The 17,898-nt window shown below is 46.4% G+C and overlaps 1 protein-coding gene across 1 annotated transcript in view; it reads right to left on the bottom strand.

The window, feature by feature from the left end:
* The window catches only part of DLX4 (distal-less homeobox 4), a 33,910-nt gene extending 16,708 nt beyond the window's left edge, over positions 1 to 17,202 (bottom strand). Inside the window, exon 1 of the mRNA XM_081166836.1 lies at positions 16,391 to 17,202. Within this exon, the coding sequence (XP_081022962.1) occupies positions 16,391 to 16,778 (388 nt within the window). The 5' untranslated portion in view covers positions 16,779 to 17,202. The remainder of the gene's footprint in view (positions 1 to 16,390) is intronic.
* Between the last annotated feature and the right edge of the window lie 696 nt (positions 17,203 to 17,898).

The following is a 17,898-nucleotide window of genomic DNA, read 5'->3' on the forward strand; positions in this document are numbered from 1 at the left end:
GGGCAGTGCGGCTTTTAATTCTCACCGGGGTGAATTTTAATTAAGAAGCTCAATTGATGTGCAAAGCAAAAGACAAGCTGTTAGGCTTAACGAAGAACACTCCCTAGGCGCCTCAATAAACCACATCCATGTGCTACTGTCGAAGCCACAATAGAGAAGACAAACACTTGCAGAAGACAGAAGTTTTGGCAAGTCAGAGAAAGATTCAGGGCAGGGGAATCACACAAAAAACGGCCGCTCCCTTTAACTATCAAGATGTGCATATACACAGTTCTTTACCTATATGCTGCTTAGATGCCAAAGTGGCTTTACACATCTACTCACAGTGCTTTTTTTTCTTTAAAAAAACAAAAAGTTTAGGGGGTACTCTCATTTTCCTACTCATATAGAAATACTGCCCCTCACTGAGGCCAAACTTAGATTCACAAAATGTTTAGGGGTATGCGCACAAAGACAAACATTCTCTCTGTGTGTTCCTGCACATATACCATACATTTAAAGCACATTGCCCTGTCCCAAAGAATTCTGAGAATTGTAGCTCAAGCCTCACCAAACTACAGTTCCCAGCACCCTTGACAAATTCTACAGTTCCCAGAATCCTTTGGTGGCCGTGCTTTAAATGTATGGTGTGCAGATGGTTTTTGAAACAATAAAACCACATTTCTTTATTGTGTTTTTCAACTAGCAAACAAACAAAATGATGAAATAACACCCTGTAAGAAAGTAGCTGCTGCTTTGGGGGGGGGGAGGGGAGTTGACTCTCCGCTTTTAACATTTTTTCAAGTCCATTGCACAGAGGGGGTTGAGATGTCTTGTTGCCTAAGAACTGCTGTCATGGCACAAAGATGTTTGTGTTATGCCAGAGGCTCAATACTGCCTCGATCACAAGCCTGGGGTGCATTGTCAGAAACAAGGGGGATAGTCTAGGAGAGAGACGTGGGATGGGACAAAATTCTGGAGAATTTGTGTTTACCATCGTTTGCTGAAGAGCATCTATCTGCAATATTGCAAGGGATCTTGGGACCCATTGCTATTGGCTCTCCAACTGCCGACTTCAGTGTGGATCCCATAAGATCCCATCTGGGGCACATAATTCCCCTGTTTGTTTGTTTGTTTGTTTGTTTGTTTGTTTGTTTAATTTAAAATCACAATACAGTGGTACCTCAGGTTAAGAACCTAATTCGCTCTGGAGGTCTGTTCTTCACCTGAGGTACCACTTTAGCTAATGGGGCCTCCCGCTGCCGCCGTGCCACCGCTGCACGATTTATGTTCTCATCCTGAAGCAAAGTTCTTAACCCAAGGTACTATTTCTGGGTTAGCGGAGTCTGTAACCTGAAGCGTCTGTAACCCGAGGTACCACTGTAGTGTCTTCTCACCTCCACACACACACACACACACACACACAAACTCCCCCCCCCCATCTCTTTTCAATTTTATTCTGTCTATTTAGGCAGGAGACCTTCTAACCCCCTTCCACCCCAGCCACCTTTAGTGCTTTAAAAATCAAATGTTGGAAGTTTAACTTCTCATCACAATGCTCCCCACTTCATTCTCCCAAAACATCTTTGTGTGGCACCAAGTTAGAAGTTAAGCCCTGCTGTCTTCCCTCCCACGTTAAGAGTGCATTGCACTGCAGTGACACAGACCTCTGCTCAGAAACAAGTCTCATTGAGTTCCATGGGTCTCCCTCCCTAGTTAGCGGGTACAAAACGATAGCCTAAGTCTGTGGTCCAAAATCCAAAACTGGACAGGAGTTAAGTCCTACTGAAATCTGCATACTCATGCCTAAGTAAATGTACATAGAATTGGGCTGGAAAACTGCCGTGGTTGCTCGTTAGACCATAAGATTTGGCACCTGTTATGGTTAAAAGCCACCAGGACACATAAATGTTGATGGTAAAAGCATATAAATAATACTGTTGGCAAATAATAAAATAATAAAATAATAAAATAATAAAATAATAAAATAATAAAATAATAATAAAATAATAAAATAATAATAATAATAATAATAATAAAATAATAATAATAATAATAATAATAATAATAATAATAATAATAATAATAATAATAATAATAATAATAATGCTGTTGGCTTTTTATGTTATGCAAAGCATAGCCAAATATTTGCCAAGAAATCTTTCCTATCTTGGTAAGAGATCCATGTTAGTTGATCTTAAGAGGACATGATCCATTTTATTAGCATGAATGATGCAGAGATAGAGTCAGCAGAAACAATATTAAAATCCACCAGGCAGAGATTTTAGTTTCATAAGATAAAACTCAAATGCATATTATTTCTGGTTCCTATCTTGCTTTCACCACCATCATCCCAATAGAGTATCCAAATAAATGTGCCTAGGGTTACAATCTTACATACATCTACTTGGAAGTAAGTCCCCTCAAGTTCAATGGAGCTTACTCTCAGGTAAGTGGGTGCCTGAGAGTAGCAACTATTCCCTGCCACCTCCCCTGTTTGCTCTGCTAATATTGCCCTTCCCTGTAGGGCCACTGCAAGGATTACTAGGTCTGTAATTACTCTTAACACTAAGCAATATTATGTACACGCATTATGATTTTATTTGCAGCCTGATTACCATCTGAATTTCTGCATGACAAACTATACAGATGAGGATCATACCAACACTACTTAATAATACCCAGTAATAACATTTAAGAAATCTTCCACTGGATCACATTTCACAGCATATCCTTGCCAATTAACAGAACCACTCCACTAGAGTAACATAGCTAGAGCTCATCCTTTCTCATAATCTTGGTTTCCTAGAACATAAATTCATAACAGGAGCTTGGACATTTTAATCCTTTGGGATTTCTATCTTTATGAGTTCATCTTGGTCACCTTAGACTCCGCATTCTTCCGGGGTGTGTTACTTTCCTTTATTTTTTTACAAAGCAAGAGCTCTCTGTCAGAGCAACACGGTAAGGCAGAAATGCAAGTGGTGTAGCTTCAGCCCATCACTGCAGCTTCTGGCTCAGAGACGCTTCACCTGTTGAATTGGCCAAATAAATAAGTCCCTGTGGTTGTGTTATATTTTCATATCTTGGCAGACCAAGAGGGGGACTGGACAGGATATTTGATCCAAGACAGGTGTGAGAATCTTCTAAAATGAGGAAGGGGAAGCATTCCCCACCCCCACCCCACCCCCCGGAAACAGTATGGGATCTGATCCTATGCAGCCTTACCGGACTTTATGAAAGGGGCGGTCTCTGTCACTTTTGCAGTAATCAAACTTGGAATGAATTCACCTGATCCACATTCCTCTCTAAAAGGATTTACAGAAACCTGAAGCAGCAACTATCAGTTGCGTCAGACGCCTTGTAAAGACACAGGTTTCCTTTTCTCCTGGGCCATAAAATTGAATCCCATTTTTATTTTTCGAAATCCCCCAAATTCTGATTTTATATGACTTTATACTACAGTTTTTTATGTTGTATTGATTATTTTCTTAAAAAAAACAACAACACAATAATAGTGTTCAATTTTTAATGCTGTACAGCACTTAAAGCTTCTTTTTAAAATATTAGTATTAAAACACACACACACACACACACACACACGTGTGTGTGTGTGTGTGTGTGTGTGTGTGTGTGTGTGTGTGCATTAAATAAATAAATAAATAAATGACTGACTCAAGCACTGCCCTGACTTGGAAAAAACAACAACAATGGCAACTGGGGGCGATGGGATTCAGGTAACTTACAGAAAGTAGGAAGAAGCAGACCTGCCTTTCAAGTCTAAGGCTGCAAATTTATGCACACTTACTCAGCAGCAACTTCCACTGAACTCAATGGGGCTTGTTCCTGAGTATTCATGTACAGGCTTGCATTATAAAGCTGCAAAATACTATGCATGCTTGTCTGGGCTGATTTCTGACTAAAGGCAGAGCCGCACTGCACAACTGCCATTACTTGGGAGTAAGGCCCATTGACTTCCAAAGAAATAAGCTTAAAATGGAAAAGCTGCAATCCTAGCAGAATTCCAAGGTAGGGATTATTTAGAAAGGATCAGAGCCCCCCCCCGACTTGAAGCATGGGAAGTCCCCCCCCCCCAAAAAATTATAATTTGGCAGAATATTTGGACGATATGATTTGTATTTGTATAATTTGGAATATTTAATGTGATTGGATTGGATTGTTAAAATGGAAAATTTAATAAAAAAATTATTTAATAATTTAAAAAAGGAATTATTTAGAAAGGGTCTGAAAATTAAACTGCCAATAATATCATCATGCCCTTGTACAAATCTAAGGTGAGACCCCATTTGGTAGGCCACAGACGGTTCTGGCTGCCTCATCTCAGGAAGGATATTGCAGAGCTGGAAAGGTTTCAGAAAAACACAACCAAAATTATCTAGGGGATAGAGAAAACTCCACTATGAGGAGCAGCAACAAAACTGCTAGCACAAGTGCAAAGCTAAGCATTAGATGACCAAGGGGTTCCTTCCAATTCTACAGCTGGAATTGGGCAGGGTATAAACAATAAGATTCTTGTTGTTATTATTAATACAATTCTAAGATTCTAGGTTTTTTGCTTTCTTTTTTAGTTTTTTGGAGGGAACCCTAGGGCACATGATGGAAGCGTGTAACATTTTGTGCATGGAATTGGGGAAGTAGATAATAAGGAGCAGTTTTTCCTCCTCTTGTAAGATTAGAACCCAAGGCCACCCCAGTCAGCAAAGCGGAATAAATTTAACAGCACGTGGTTTAAAGCACGAAATCCGCTCCTGTAAGATGGTGCAGCGATGTTCACCAGCTTAGATGGCTTTCAAAAGGAGAGGATTAGACAAATTAATGGAAGTTAATTCTTTCCATGGCTACTAGACATGATGGCTATGTTCTATGTCTGCTATCAGAGGCAGTGTGCTGGGGACAAGAGAGGGCAGTGGTGCAGGTTGTTGTGTTTGTGTGGGCATCCCATAAGCACATGGTTGGCCAGCTCTGAGACCAGGAAGCTAGATTAGAAGGGGGTTTCGGCCTGAGCTTGTTTCATAGAATCATAGAGTTGGAAGGGACCCAATGGTCATCTAGCCCAACCCCCTGCTAGGCAGGAATCTCAACTAAAGCATCCATGACAGACGGCCACCCAAGCTCTGCTTGAAAACCTCCAAGGAAGGTTTTCCTCGAGAGCAAGCTGCTCTGGACTTCTTGAACCGGATAGGGATCGCGACGAAAGGCTTACAACCCTATCCACACTTAAAGGTAAAGGTAAAGGGACCCCTGACCGTTAGGTCCAATCGCGGACGACTCTGGGGTTGCGGTGCTCATCTTGCTTTATTGGCCGAGGGAGCCAGCGTTTGTCCACAGACAGCTTCCGGGTCATGTGGCCAGCAGGACTAAGCCGCTTCTGGTGAACCAGAGCAGCGCATGGAAACGGGTTTACCTTCCCGCCAGAGCGGTACCTATTTATCTACTTGCACTATTACATGCTTTCGAACTGCTATGTTGACAGGAGCAGGGACCGAGCAATGGGAGCTCACCCCATCGCGGGGATTCGAACTGCCAACCTTCTGATCGGCAAGCCCTAGGCTCTGTGGTTTAGACCACAGCGCCACCCACGTCCACACTTAAAAGGTAAAGGGACCCCTGACCACAAGGTCCAGTTGCGGACAACACTGGGGTTGAGGCGCTCCTCTCGCTTTACTGGCCAAGGGAGCCGGCGTACAGCTTCCGGATTGTGTAGCCAGCATGACTAAGCTGCTTCTGGCGAACCAGAGCAGCGCATGGAAATGCCATTTACCTATTTATCTACTTGCAGTGGTGTGCTTTCGAACTGCTAGGTTGGCAAGAGCTTGGACTGAGCAACGGGAGCTCACTCCCTTGCGGGCATTCGAACCTCCGACCTTCTGATCGGCAAGCCCAAGAGGCTCAGTGGTTTAGACCACAGCACCACTGCCTCCACACTTACACAGGAGTCAATACCGCTTTCAGATTTACTCCTGAGTAAAGGATGCAGTGATTTCTCGGGACTGTCAAGCCCGAGAGACCTTCGTTCCCAGTAAACAAGCGTCGGTTCTGGCTGTCAATCCCGGAGTCGCAACAGATCTCAAAGTAAACAAGCCGCAGTCACTTCGGGAGCGGGAGCTTCGCAGGTGAGGAAAGTTATTTGTTCCAGGGCCAATAATTCCATGGAGTGCAGGGTGTTCGGTTACCTGGGCCCACGTGGTCCTCCCCACCCCTCTTCTTCCCCTAAGGAAATTTATAAGAATTTTTTTTAGGGCTGTACTTTGTTGATCTCAGTTAAAACACACGCACACAGTCTTACCAAGAAGATCCTCTGTTCAGGTTTTTTTTTCCCCCCTGTTGATACCAACACAACCGGTAAATGTTATCAAATAAACGCGATCGGCCTTGCTTGGTTAAACCAAAATACTTGGATTCAAATGGATTAATAATAATAATATCAACACAATTTGCGGAGGTGGGGACTCCGAATTTCATTAATTTAACTGCAGGCTGCAGTTTAACTGGCGAATATTGGGCACGAGCCTTTATTAAATATAATTCGCTTCTCTCTCTCTCTTTTTTTGCCAGCTTATTCTGCAAGGAGCAAAGCCCTTTGAACTCAATGGGGCTTACTTCTGAGTAGACTGCTCCTGTCCGCTCCATTTCTACCGGAAATGGTCTCCAGAAGGAAACGACAAAGCGATCTACTCCGAAATCGCAGGGCTTGTCTACTGAGATGGAAGCCCCGTTTGTTTTCTATGGGATTTACTCCCGAGTAAGAGCGCGCGGAGCGCGCAAACTGCGCTCTCACTCCCGTTGGACTCAATGGGAGTTATTTGCGCGTAAACGCGCGTAGGAGCGCGCTTCTTATCTGCTTGAAATCGAGCAGTGCAAAACAGCGGGGGAGTTCTCCTGCGCAAACCCCGCCAAAGTGAAAAGCAAGCTCTCTTTCCCCTCCTTAAAAAAAAAATACACACAATTCTTGTGGTTTTATAAACCGGTTGAAGACGCCGCTTGTCTTTGATAGACGAGGAGAGACCTAAATAATGACCGCCTACACGCAATCCACGAAGTACTAGATGTCAGCTAGTCAGAAAGATTAAAGTGCCGAGCCCTTAAGGAATAATTTAAGTTGAAAAGAAAAATCAAGGCGCCTGACCCTGTGTCTACGTTTAAAAAAAAAGTTTAATAAATATAAACACGAAGAAAAAGAAAATGGAACACCGCCCCTCCAGTCAGTCTAAGAAAAGCCTTAATATTTCTCCATCAATTAGAGCACGCGTAAATCTGGACTGAGATCAAGGCTGCAATGCTATATTTAAGCACACCATTTACCTGGGAGTAAGTCCCATGGAGTCATATGGGGCTTGCTTCAGAGTATACAATGGCTGGGGTTTGAGGAGTTGCCATCGAAATCAGTTGGAACTAAGCCGTGACTTGAGCGATTTAAATTGTTAAGACTGTAATTCAAGGGAACCAGTTCGGTCTGGATCCAACCGATAATTTTATTTTAGTTTATCGATTGCCAGATTTTGCTTGGATGGCTGTGTTCTGTTATGCTGAAGGATCTGGTGGGTGGGGGACGTGGATTGGCTGCGTGTATAAGGAGTAGATGCACGAGGATCGAGGCCCTCAGAAACTTAAACGTGAATATAGAATATATATAATTTCTAATATATAATTATTATATTTTATTGTTATTGTTGTTGTTATTATTGTGCTCTATAATGGAAATTTTACCTAAAATCCTGACGTTTGCCACAACGTTTATGATCAGAAGTGTCTCTGATCGCGAACGGTCAAAGCCAGTTACGGACTCCTTTGAGTAGAAAAATCACAAGCGATCGACGTAAACACCGACCTTCCACGCACATAACTGATTTTAAGAGACCTTCAAGGTGACGTCTCGGGGCAGAAATCCGCCAGTGGTTCTCCTGCAAATCAACCTCGCGCTCTTGCGCAGGAGAACTTCCCGCCGAGCCTACAACGCAGGTGCCTCCCACCCCAGGCGAAGTTGACCGTTTCCCCGCTGTCTCTAACACTGGGGTTGCTAAAAATGGGGCGGGGGGAAGAGAATCACACCCGACTAGCCGCTTCTTAAACTCTTGGTTCTCTAAAGCACGAAATCTCGTCTGCCGGTATTGAAACCCAAATGCCGAAGTCTTGATTTTAAAGATTTAGAGACCGCCTTTCACTGCACAAAAAGCAAGGCGGTTTACAAAATAAAACCAATACCGTAATAAAACCAAATATCTGAAGTTTAGCAGATGAATTATTCCCTGAGAGAACATGTAAGGTGTTTTTTTTTTTGGGGGGGGTGTTTGTTTGTTTCGCTAGTTGGGACTAACACACCTGCAACCACATGTGGCCGTCGTGTTAATATATTGTTATTATTGTATATTATTATTAATATACAACAACTCTAAGGACAGATGACTGAGTGGGAACATTGGCTCATCTAACTCAGTATTAAATATAATGGCTGGTAGGGTGATTTCAGCATGCACATTCTCTCGGTCCTGCGTAGAGATTTTATTTATTTATTTATTTATTATTATTATTATTATTATTATTATTATTATTATTATTATTATTATTATTATTATTAAGCATTTATTCTAAGAGATTGCCATACACTTGGATTCTGTCAAGCCGTCTTGAAATTGAAGGGGGCTTCCGATGCGTTTGGAAGAAAGATCTCGGGGCCTTATTCATTCATTTTCTAATTTAAAAAAGGGAGAGGGGCGACGAGAAAGTCTGGAAACGAAAGCGCCCTTCAAGAAACTTAACACATCCAGAGCGATCACTCGGATGATTCATAGAAATAACGATCCGTCGAAAGCAAACCTGCAGCAACGATTTGACTGCATGAAATCATCTTCATTTCACCATGTCAGGTTTTGAATCGAGATTTTAATTAGCCAGGTTTGAGGACGCTCAGGAATTGGAGCGCGGATTAAATGGAACCCTTGAAATTAACCACATAAGAACACTTTTCTCCTTAAGGAAGAGCTTGCTTTGCCAGCCGGGAGGAACCACAAGACGAATCCAAGAAACCGAGCAGAAACGAAGCAGCGAAATTAACCTGATATTTAACACCGCCTAAACTGCAGGCCTTCAGGGGGAGGGAATGCGCAGCGGGTGGAAACGGCGGGGGTTTCGGGTTCACGCCAAAACGCGCGCGCGCAAAGCCAGATCGCTGGTTTTAAAAACGACATGTGAGCGATTTCTTCTTTCTTAAAAGCGCTCTTTAGCTCGGATCGCCGCTGGTCCACTAAAATGATCTACAGGGCGATCCCGACCGCGCTTCCTCGGAAGGAAACCCCTGTGCACGCGCAAGGAGGGTTTTGTTTTTAAGCCTTCTGCTCCTCACGGCTCCTTTCCGAAGGAAAAATAAAACGGAGAGGTTATTAAATGGTTTAAATAAATTACTTGGGACGCACAGGCCGAAATTATTCCATGCGGTGTCTCTATTCTCCGCGAATGTTTCTGGGGTTGCTGGGATGAAGCCAAGCGGACTCCTGGCCTCGCCTTTTACTTATTCCAGGGACCGGTGTGTTTTCTGCCAAGCTCTTCCGCAGTAGGCGTAGGATCATGCTTTTATAATAATAATAATTTAAAAAACCCGATTCAATTCGGGTTGTCTTGCCTTTCCATGCCCCAAAACTCATTGCACTGACGGATTCGATTTTAATGCTGATTTTAAACGCCCTCACCTGCTGAAGCTTAAATATAAAAACATCAAAAGGGCCGCTATGTTGCCTATTTTCTTCTTCAAAGCCAGAAAACTAGGACTTGCCAGGGTTCCGCGCTAACGTTGTGTGTGGGTTTTTGGTGGTGGTGTTTTTTTACATTTCCGACACACCGCAATTTATGGCACTACTTTCAATTAATTTTATTATTATATAATTGAAAGTCTTAATACCACATTTATTATTGTATTTGTTTTGAAAGGGATTTTGCAGCCGCCTCTTCCCCCATCCCACAAGCCTGTAATAAAAAAATCAGCCTCCCTTGGGGAAAAAAATCATTGGCGTCAACGTTTATTGGTTTTAAGGGCTCTTGGTGAGTGGCGTTTTAACGCATTTGTTTGTAGGCCGCCTTGCGAAGCTGCGGGCTGAAAGGCGAATCATTAAAATAACGACGACAACGGAATTATCTTCTAGGATTGGTTTTTGAAGCCAGGCTTCCTCGTCTTCCCCGGCTCATACTACATTCTACTCGGAAGCAAGTCCTACTGCATTCAATCCAACTAAATGCACACAGAATTGCAGCTTTAAAACAACACGATCCTATGTACAGGTCACTTGGATTCTCCCAAGCGTTGCGCTACTGGTCTGCAGCCCTATTCCTGCGCAATCCGCTGAACTCAATGGATTTACTTCCGAGTAGACGCGCATAGGGTTGCAAAGTTCCTCTACTATAAGCGCGCACCCGTTTAAACCGAAGCGATTTGTGGAAAATTGCGCGCTCCGACGCAATGCTTCCAAACCATTTTTAAATATTGTTTTTATTAATGATTATTAATGATTATTAATGATTTCCTTGGGTTACAAAAGTGAGTACATTGTCTCTGTTTTCTGTCTTCTGTTTTATGAAGTCCTTTCTACAGATCAGTTGTATTCGATGTGAGATATTAATAATTCTCAGTATCCCAACAGAATTGATTTGACAGCCTTAACGCGGCTGCGCAACACACTTTACCTAGGAGTAACCCTGTTAAAGTCCATGGGGTTTACTCCTGAGAAGAACAAGAAGGTCCGACCTGCTATCAGATTTGCAGGGCAAGGCAGATTGTATACGTGCGCGCCCATTGTAATCCGCCTTGCTCCGCAAACGTGATTACACTCGGTGTAAAAACAATTCTAATAAATCGATCACGTTGTTTCGCTAGACTGACGCGGCCACCCTAATCCCATTTACCTAGGAGTAAACGGCACGACAAAGGAACCTCTCTTCTTCCAATTTGAGAACTAATTTCCCTCTTGCCTAACGAAGAGCTCTGTATCATTCGAAAGCCGCCACAGCCGCCTGCTTCCACCCAAAAGCAACTTGTGCCATCAAAAGCCAGGACCGTTTGACACCTCTTAGCTGACCGCGCTTCGTCAAGATATCTGTTCCTGGGATCTCAGCGGGGTTTTCTCACCAGGAAGCACGTTTAGGATCGCGCGCAAACAGGGCGCAACCAGGCGGCCTAAGTCTTACTGACCTCAATGGGAGTGGGGAAGCGCGCGACCTACCCAACACAGGGCTTTGGGGCCAAGTCCCACTGGTCTCAAGAGGCGCTTACTTCCGAGTAAACGGGCCCAGCAGCGAGCTGGGAAGCGCCGACGGATAAGGCGACCCTTTCTGTCTTGAGGAAGCGTTCTGGGTAACTCTGGGGTGGCTGCAACAAAAAGAAAACCGAGGCCACGTGTTTTGTGCGTTTGCGCGTGGGGTGGGACGGAATCCTACGAACGGTCTTTCTCCGCTAACCGCGCTAGCTAGGAGGATCCCTCTTTATTTTGGGATCTTGTATTGCATGATTAAACGATATGGCAGCAGGTTGCCCCCGTGGCAAGTAGTAATCATCGCCTCCTCAAATTGTAGCGCCGCGGCGCGTTCCAAAGCTCATTAATTAAGCCGTCGGTGCGTGCGATCTACGCCGGCCTAATAAATCGAAATTGCTCTTCAGCCAAGCAGAGAGGGCAGCGCTTGCAAATGGATTTCCGTGGTGCTGCAATTCTGCCTCAAATTACCATAAAGACATCTTCTATCTCCCTTGCTGATCTTGACAGGTGCCAATTAAAAAGAGTGTTTGGGGGGGGTGAGGGCTGGGGATTCAAATATATAAACAAGACACGATGCGAGGAAACGAATTATTGGCTATAATTCAGGGCTTCTTTTGAAGAAGCGACGCGGGGGGGGTGTTCAAAGCTGCCTGGACTCCTCGTTTCAAGAGGGTAGCCTACTGTTCTTCGGGGATGATGGAGAAGCACTCTGTGCATGCTCAGGCGCACTGTTATTGCCTGGGCAGTCAAGGGGGTAGTAACTCAATTCCTCCACATCTCCAGCTATTAAGATGAGAAGCATTGCTTTGTAAATTTAATAACATACATATTCCTCGAATATAAACAATGCATATTCCTTGCTTGGGCAGTGGAAAACGCAGACCGAGAGAGCCAAGCGCGGAAGCCCATCCGTTTCACAGCCGTGTTTTTTACCACTCAGGTCCTAGAACTGTATTGAAAATGGCAATATATTACAAACATTCTGCTAGGGCGACTGGAGATGTAAAGTTTAGCGTTATGGACCCAGTTTCACAAAAAACGTTGAGCAGAAACTCCCATGGAAGGAAGCTAATTTTATGGGTTAATTTCAGTCCAGACTATCTAGCTGAAAATGGCTCAGCATATCCTGTTTCTAAAGCATTCTTTTTTCAAAATAAAAATAAATCAGTCCTGTGTAGCTGATTCAAGAATATTCTTATGCATCTTTTTAAATCTTATGCATAAGACATCATTTTACCACTGCACTCTTAAGCACTCACCCCGCTCCAATCATTAACATAGGAAGTGGGGGAGGAGGACTGGCTTGGAATGTCCTCTGTCTAAATCATATTTAAATAAAAAATTAAAAGTATAAAAGTTAGCATTTCCATTTCAGATTTAGAACAAAAAAATCTAAACAACAGACAATGTTTTCAGTTACAGCGTTCATATGTTTCCCATTTATGAACCACCGGATGACTTTTAAATGGCTTTTTAGAAAAAGGAAAAAGAAAGATCAATTGCTTCTTTTAAATCCAATAATAATTTTGCAAAATGCAGCAGGCCCTAAAACAAACAAAACATCTCCAAATCATCCTTTGCAGTTCAGTGTCTCAGGAATGAATCCATCTAACATTCTTTTTTATTAGGTTTGGGAGCTCAGTTTAAAGCCAAGTTGGTTGGGGACGGCATGCAACAGAGAAGCAAGCCCCTTTGCAATGCAAAACATGCCAGAGAAATATTAATATATTTGCATGCCCTCTTTGGAAGAAACCAAGTCAAGCAGTTTCCTATTAAAGGATTCTGCAGAGTTTGCCTCGTTGTCTGAGAAAGCATCTGGGTTTTGTCAAAATTATTTAAAAAGCTACCCAGAACGGATAGGGACTCATTCCAATGATATCCCTTGATAGTATGTCAGAAGGAGGGGGGAATAATGAGAAAGAAAATTGCCCATCAAATGTGTCAATAAGGAGCTGTGAGTGGAAGAGATATAGGTAAAGGGACCCCTGACCATTAGGTCCAGGCGTGACCGACTCTGGGGTTGCGGCACTCATCTCGCTTTATTGGCCGAGGGAGCCAGCATACAGTCATGACTAAGCTGCTTCTGGCGAACCAGAGCAGCGCACAGAAACGCCATTTACCTTCCCGCTGGAGTGGTACCTATTTATCTACTTGTACTGGTGTGCTTTCGAACTGCTAGGTTGGCAGGAGCAGGGACCAAACAACTGGAGCTCACCCCATCGGGGGATTCGAACCGCTGACCTTCTGATCGGCAAGTCTGTCGTTTAACCCACAGCGCCACCCGCGTCCCTGGAAGAGATATACCCCCACACAAAAAAATTACAAAAGAAAAGTTTTCCTAAAGTACTGGGGATGGAACATATCTCTCCCTGTATGGTGGGGCCACAGACTGTACCCCATTTCTGACAAAGCAAGTGTGTGTGTGTGTAGCATCCTGTCTTGGAGTTGAGGAAGTGCCTTGGATCAAAAGGCACTCTGCCCATGTGCAAAGGGCAAACCAAACTGAAAGCAGCCAGGGCTCAGCCCCAGAACATCAGTCTAAGGGCTGCCATGAGGCTTGCTGGGTGGCTCAACCTCCCTCATCCTCCTGTGGCAAGTTATTTACACAGCACCATCCAGGTACATGGCACTTTTACAGAGCAATACAATCAAGAGGCAACAAGGCCTTGCCTGCAGGCGCTTTTGTTCTGAACAGAGCAGGAAACAGGAGAGGACTGAACAGAAGAGGGTTAACAAAGGGCGATTGTGAACAACTGCAGTTAGGAGAGCTCCAGCTTCAGGACGAGGACTAAAGGGGTTGCCAAAAGCCTGCACACCACACATCTAAACCCCTCCTATCCTCTTTTGCCTATGTACCTTTTCTGTGGCACTTGTGACCCTTCTGACCATTTCCCAGACAGGGAGACTGAGGCAGAAAGACCAGGGCTTACCCACACCAAGCTATGGGTTAAAGGAGAGGTGCAACAGTATCTTGGGCCTGGAAGGACACTGGGGGTAGGGGAATCACTCTCCAAAATTTCCCTCCCCCAACTCCAACAGTCCTGAGACATGGATATTCCTGACCAAATACTCTTAAGTGTATAAGAATAATAGAATTGTAGAGTTGGAAGGGACCCAACGGGGTCGTCTCATCAAACCTCCTGCAATTAAAGGTAAAGGTAAAGGGATCCCTGACCATTAGGTCCAGTCGTGACCGACTCTGGGGTCGCTGCGCTCATCTCACTTTACTGGCCGAGGGAGCCGGCGTACAGCTTCCGGGTCATGTGGCCAGCATGACTAAGCCGCTTCTGGAGAACCAGAGCAGCGCACGGAAACGCCGTTTACCTTCCCGCCAGAGCGGTACCTATTTATGTACTTGCACTTTGACGTGCTTTCGAACTGCTAGGTTAGCAGGAGCAGGCACCGAGCAATGGGAGCTCACCCCGTCACGGGGATTCCAACCGCCGACCTTCTGATCGGCAAGTCCTAGGCTTTGTGGTTTAACCCACAGCACCACCCATGCTTCAAATGCATTTGAAGACAACCGTAATGATTTTAAAAACCAAGAAATAACAACCAAGAAACCAAATACTATCCTATTTATAAAGGGTGTCAGGAGCAGAGGAACTTATCTCCAGTGACTCCAAGACCCCAGTTATGTTCAGCTAACTGCAAAGTTTGTTGCCCCAAGAGGAACACTCGTTGTCCATAGAGATTTATTCATGTCAACCTACTCCTGGTGATGTTTTTGGTGCCTGTCAGGTGGGTTGCCCCGAGGGGCAAATGCTCTAGGAGCCCCTCCCATAAGCCTCTCTGCAGCTGGTGGCCAGAGGGAGAGGTTTATTCCAAGTAAAGTGTCTGTATGCAGTTTTGGTGGACGGCAAAGAGACCTGCAAACTGCAAAGGATGTGCAAGGAGCTGTACAGCACAGTCCTTGTACAATCCCTGCACCCAGTGGGCTTCGGATTTGCATTTTGGTCTGCACCTAAGAACACAACTGAATTTGTGAAGCTGCCAACTGCTTCTCTACGGCTGTAGGCCGGTGGGTTCCATCTAACCAAGTCCATTGAAATTAGTGGCTCTCAGTTACCTATGCCCAACAGATCTACTCTGAGTACAGCTGGCATTGGGTGGAAACCAGGTGGTTTTCCTAGAGGGTATACAAAAGGTAGGGTCCTCCCCAACACCCCAGTCAGTGGGTGTTTTCCACAAGTGATCGATGTTAGTTCGAGATCCCCATACTTGCGAATGTTGACTAATACAGGGCAGAAATCAAGAGTGAGAGAGATCAGGTGTTAAGCCATTGGGACATTGGACTCAGTGCAGGCTTGACATTGCATGAATCCTAAATCCGATTTAAAGTTCACCTCAAGTTCTCACTAGGTACCCCTCCCCATCCTCGCCGATGATACCGGGGCACGGGGTGCCAACTTGAATAAACTATTGGGGGGGGAGCAGGTAAATCCCGCCCCACATAATCGATCACAAGACAGAGCACGCACAGTATTTGAATGGCAATGCCCATTAAGGGGGGGCGGACCTTCAAATACTTTATTGGGGGGACCGAAGGGACCTCGGCCCCTAGCAGTTGGCTCCTATGCCGGGGCAACATTTTATTTATATGCGTGTGTGTATTAAATGCGTGTTAAATGGGGGTTTGATGGAAAGGGGAAACGAATTGACCAACACTGCCAAATTTGGCATTAGAAGCCACCGGAGGCATAGCATCTCCCCCCCCCCCAAGTTCTGCCCCCCAGTTAAAATATCAGCTCCCCCAACTCATCGCTCTCCCTCGCTTCGAAGTCACGTCAAGGCATCCACATTCGCGACCCCTTTACTACGTGTCCTTTTCAGGCTTTTTGTGCTTGCCCGCGGAAATCGGGGGCCTTGCAACCCCTAGCCGTGACCTGCGCTTATGCCAAGGCTCCTTACACTAGGCAAGCAAGCCCCCTTCCAGCAGTTTACTCGTCACTGCGCCGCAACCCAGCCTTTGATCCGGATCGCCGACAAACCGGATCGGCGACCATGTGAACGGCCTAGCCGGCTACTCCGGATCAAGTCAGAGAAAGACTCCGCTCCGGGGGTGCTTTCGCTGCCCCAGAGGGATGCTTCTCTCCCCTTTCCCACCCTTTCAAGACCCCCTCCCATCTCCAAATCAGCCAGCCTCGCCTTACCCGTCTCCTCCAGCCTCGTCCCGTGCCCCAGGGCGCTGGAGGTCTGCTGGTAAGGCGAGTACGAGGCGCCGTGGTGGTGATGGTGGTGGTGGTAGAAAGCGTGGTGGGGGCTGCTGCCGGCTGCCCCGGGGTAGGGGGCGTAAGCCAGGGGTCTGCCGTACGAGGCTGCGCCGGGGGGGAAGGCGCCGCCCCCACCACCGTCGTGCGGCGGCGGCTGCAGCGCTTGCAGAGAGTAAGGGGGCGCCAAGCCGGGTTGCTGCTGCTGCTGCTGCTGGTGATGGAGAGGCGGAGAGGGAGGTGGGGGGCCGAGCCCGAAGTCCAGGAAGGACGCCTTGGACGGGTCCGGAGGGCCCAGCAAGCTCTCGGCCAGAGAGTTCATCGTCATCATCCAAAGCTCGGCGGGGCTGGCGGCAGCCGGACGGAGCGGGCAGCGCCCAGGCGCAGCCGCATCCAGAGGAAGCCCCCCAGGAGCTGGGGCGGAGCGGGGTGGGGTGGAGGGGACTACCGGGTTCCAGCAGAGGATCGGCGGCTTCTGGGGGCGGCAGCGGCGGCGTGGGGCCCGGAAAACCTCATGCCTGGGGCAGCGACTCCTTCCTCCTTGCCCAGATCAAGCCAAGACCACTGCCACTGCTAGTATTATTATTATTATTATGACTGTTATCGGTACTGATATTGATAACGCCGCCGCCGATCGCTCACGTCCAAGCAGCGAGCTCCACTCCTCGCCTCTTCCCAAAACAATAAAGTCCCCCGCACCAGCGCCCTCTCGCCCAGCCAGCTTCCCGCGAAAGAGAAGGCGAGGGCGAAGAGCTGCCTAAGGGGGCGGGGTAGCTCCCTTTCCGCCCTCGCGCCTCCATTCCGCCGCCTTTCATCTCCCCGCCGAGCCCCGCCCACCGCCTCGCCCGGTTGGCTCGGGAGGCTCAGTGACGTCACGGAGCCCCCTAGGGACACCCCTCATTAAGCGCCGGCTTGAAAGGCAGCTGTTGTTGGGATCAAGCCCCGCCTACCTCCTGCCTTCTCTCTCTCTCCCTCCCCCCCCCAGCACCCGCGACACACACCCACACACGCACGCACAAGGGAGCATAAGTTAGGGATGCAGCAGCGACAGGTTGGGGCTTGCCCTATTTTCCTCGCCCATCTTGGAAAGAGAGGAAAGGGAAGTCCAGGGCTGAAATGTTTGTCAACCCTGCGAGTGGGCGGGGCTGGCTGGCAGGGGAGGAGGGAGGGAGGGAGGGAGGCAGCAGGGGAGCTGGCTTGGGGAGTATCTGAAATTTCAGAGAAAAAACGACACAGTAAATAATTAGGTCCGGCGGGGGAGGATGGGGGCCGGGGCTGAGATGGCGAAAAACGACGTGTGGACAGGTTTGGACAAGTCCCCTTCGCCCTTCCAAGTCCCTCTGGGGAAATGAAGAGGAATCCAGATAGAAAAGTTTGTCAACACACTTAGGAGAGAGAATTCCCTGAAGATTTAATAGTTAAAAGAGCTGTAGAAAGCATAATACAATTGA

The sequence above is a fragment of the Podarcis bocagei genome, assembly GCF_964188305.1.
Source record: "Podarcis bocagei genome assembly, chromosome: 13".
Taxonomy (NCBI): Eukaryota; Metazoa; Chordata; class Lepidosauria; order Squamata; family Lacertidae; genus Podarcis; species Podarcis bocagei.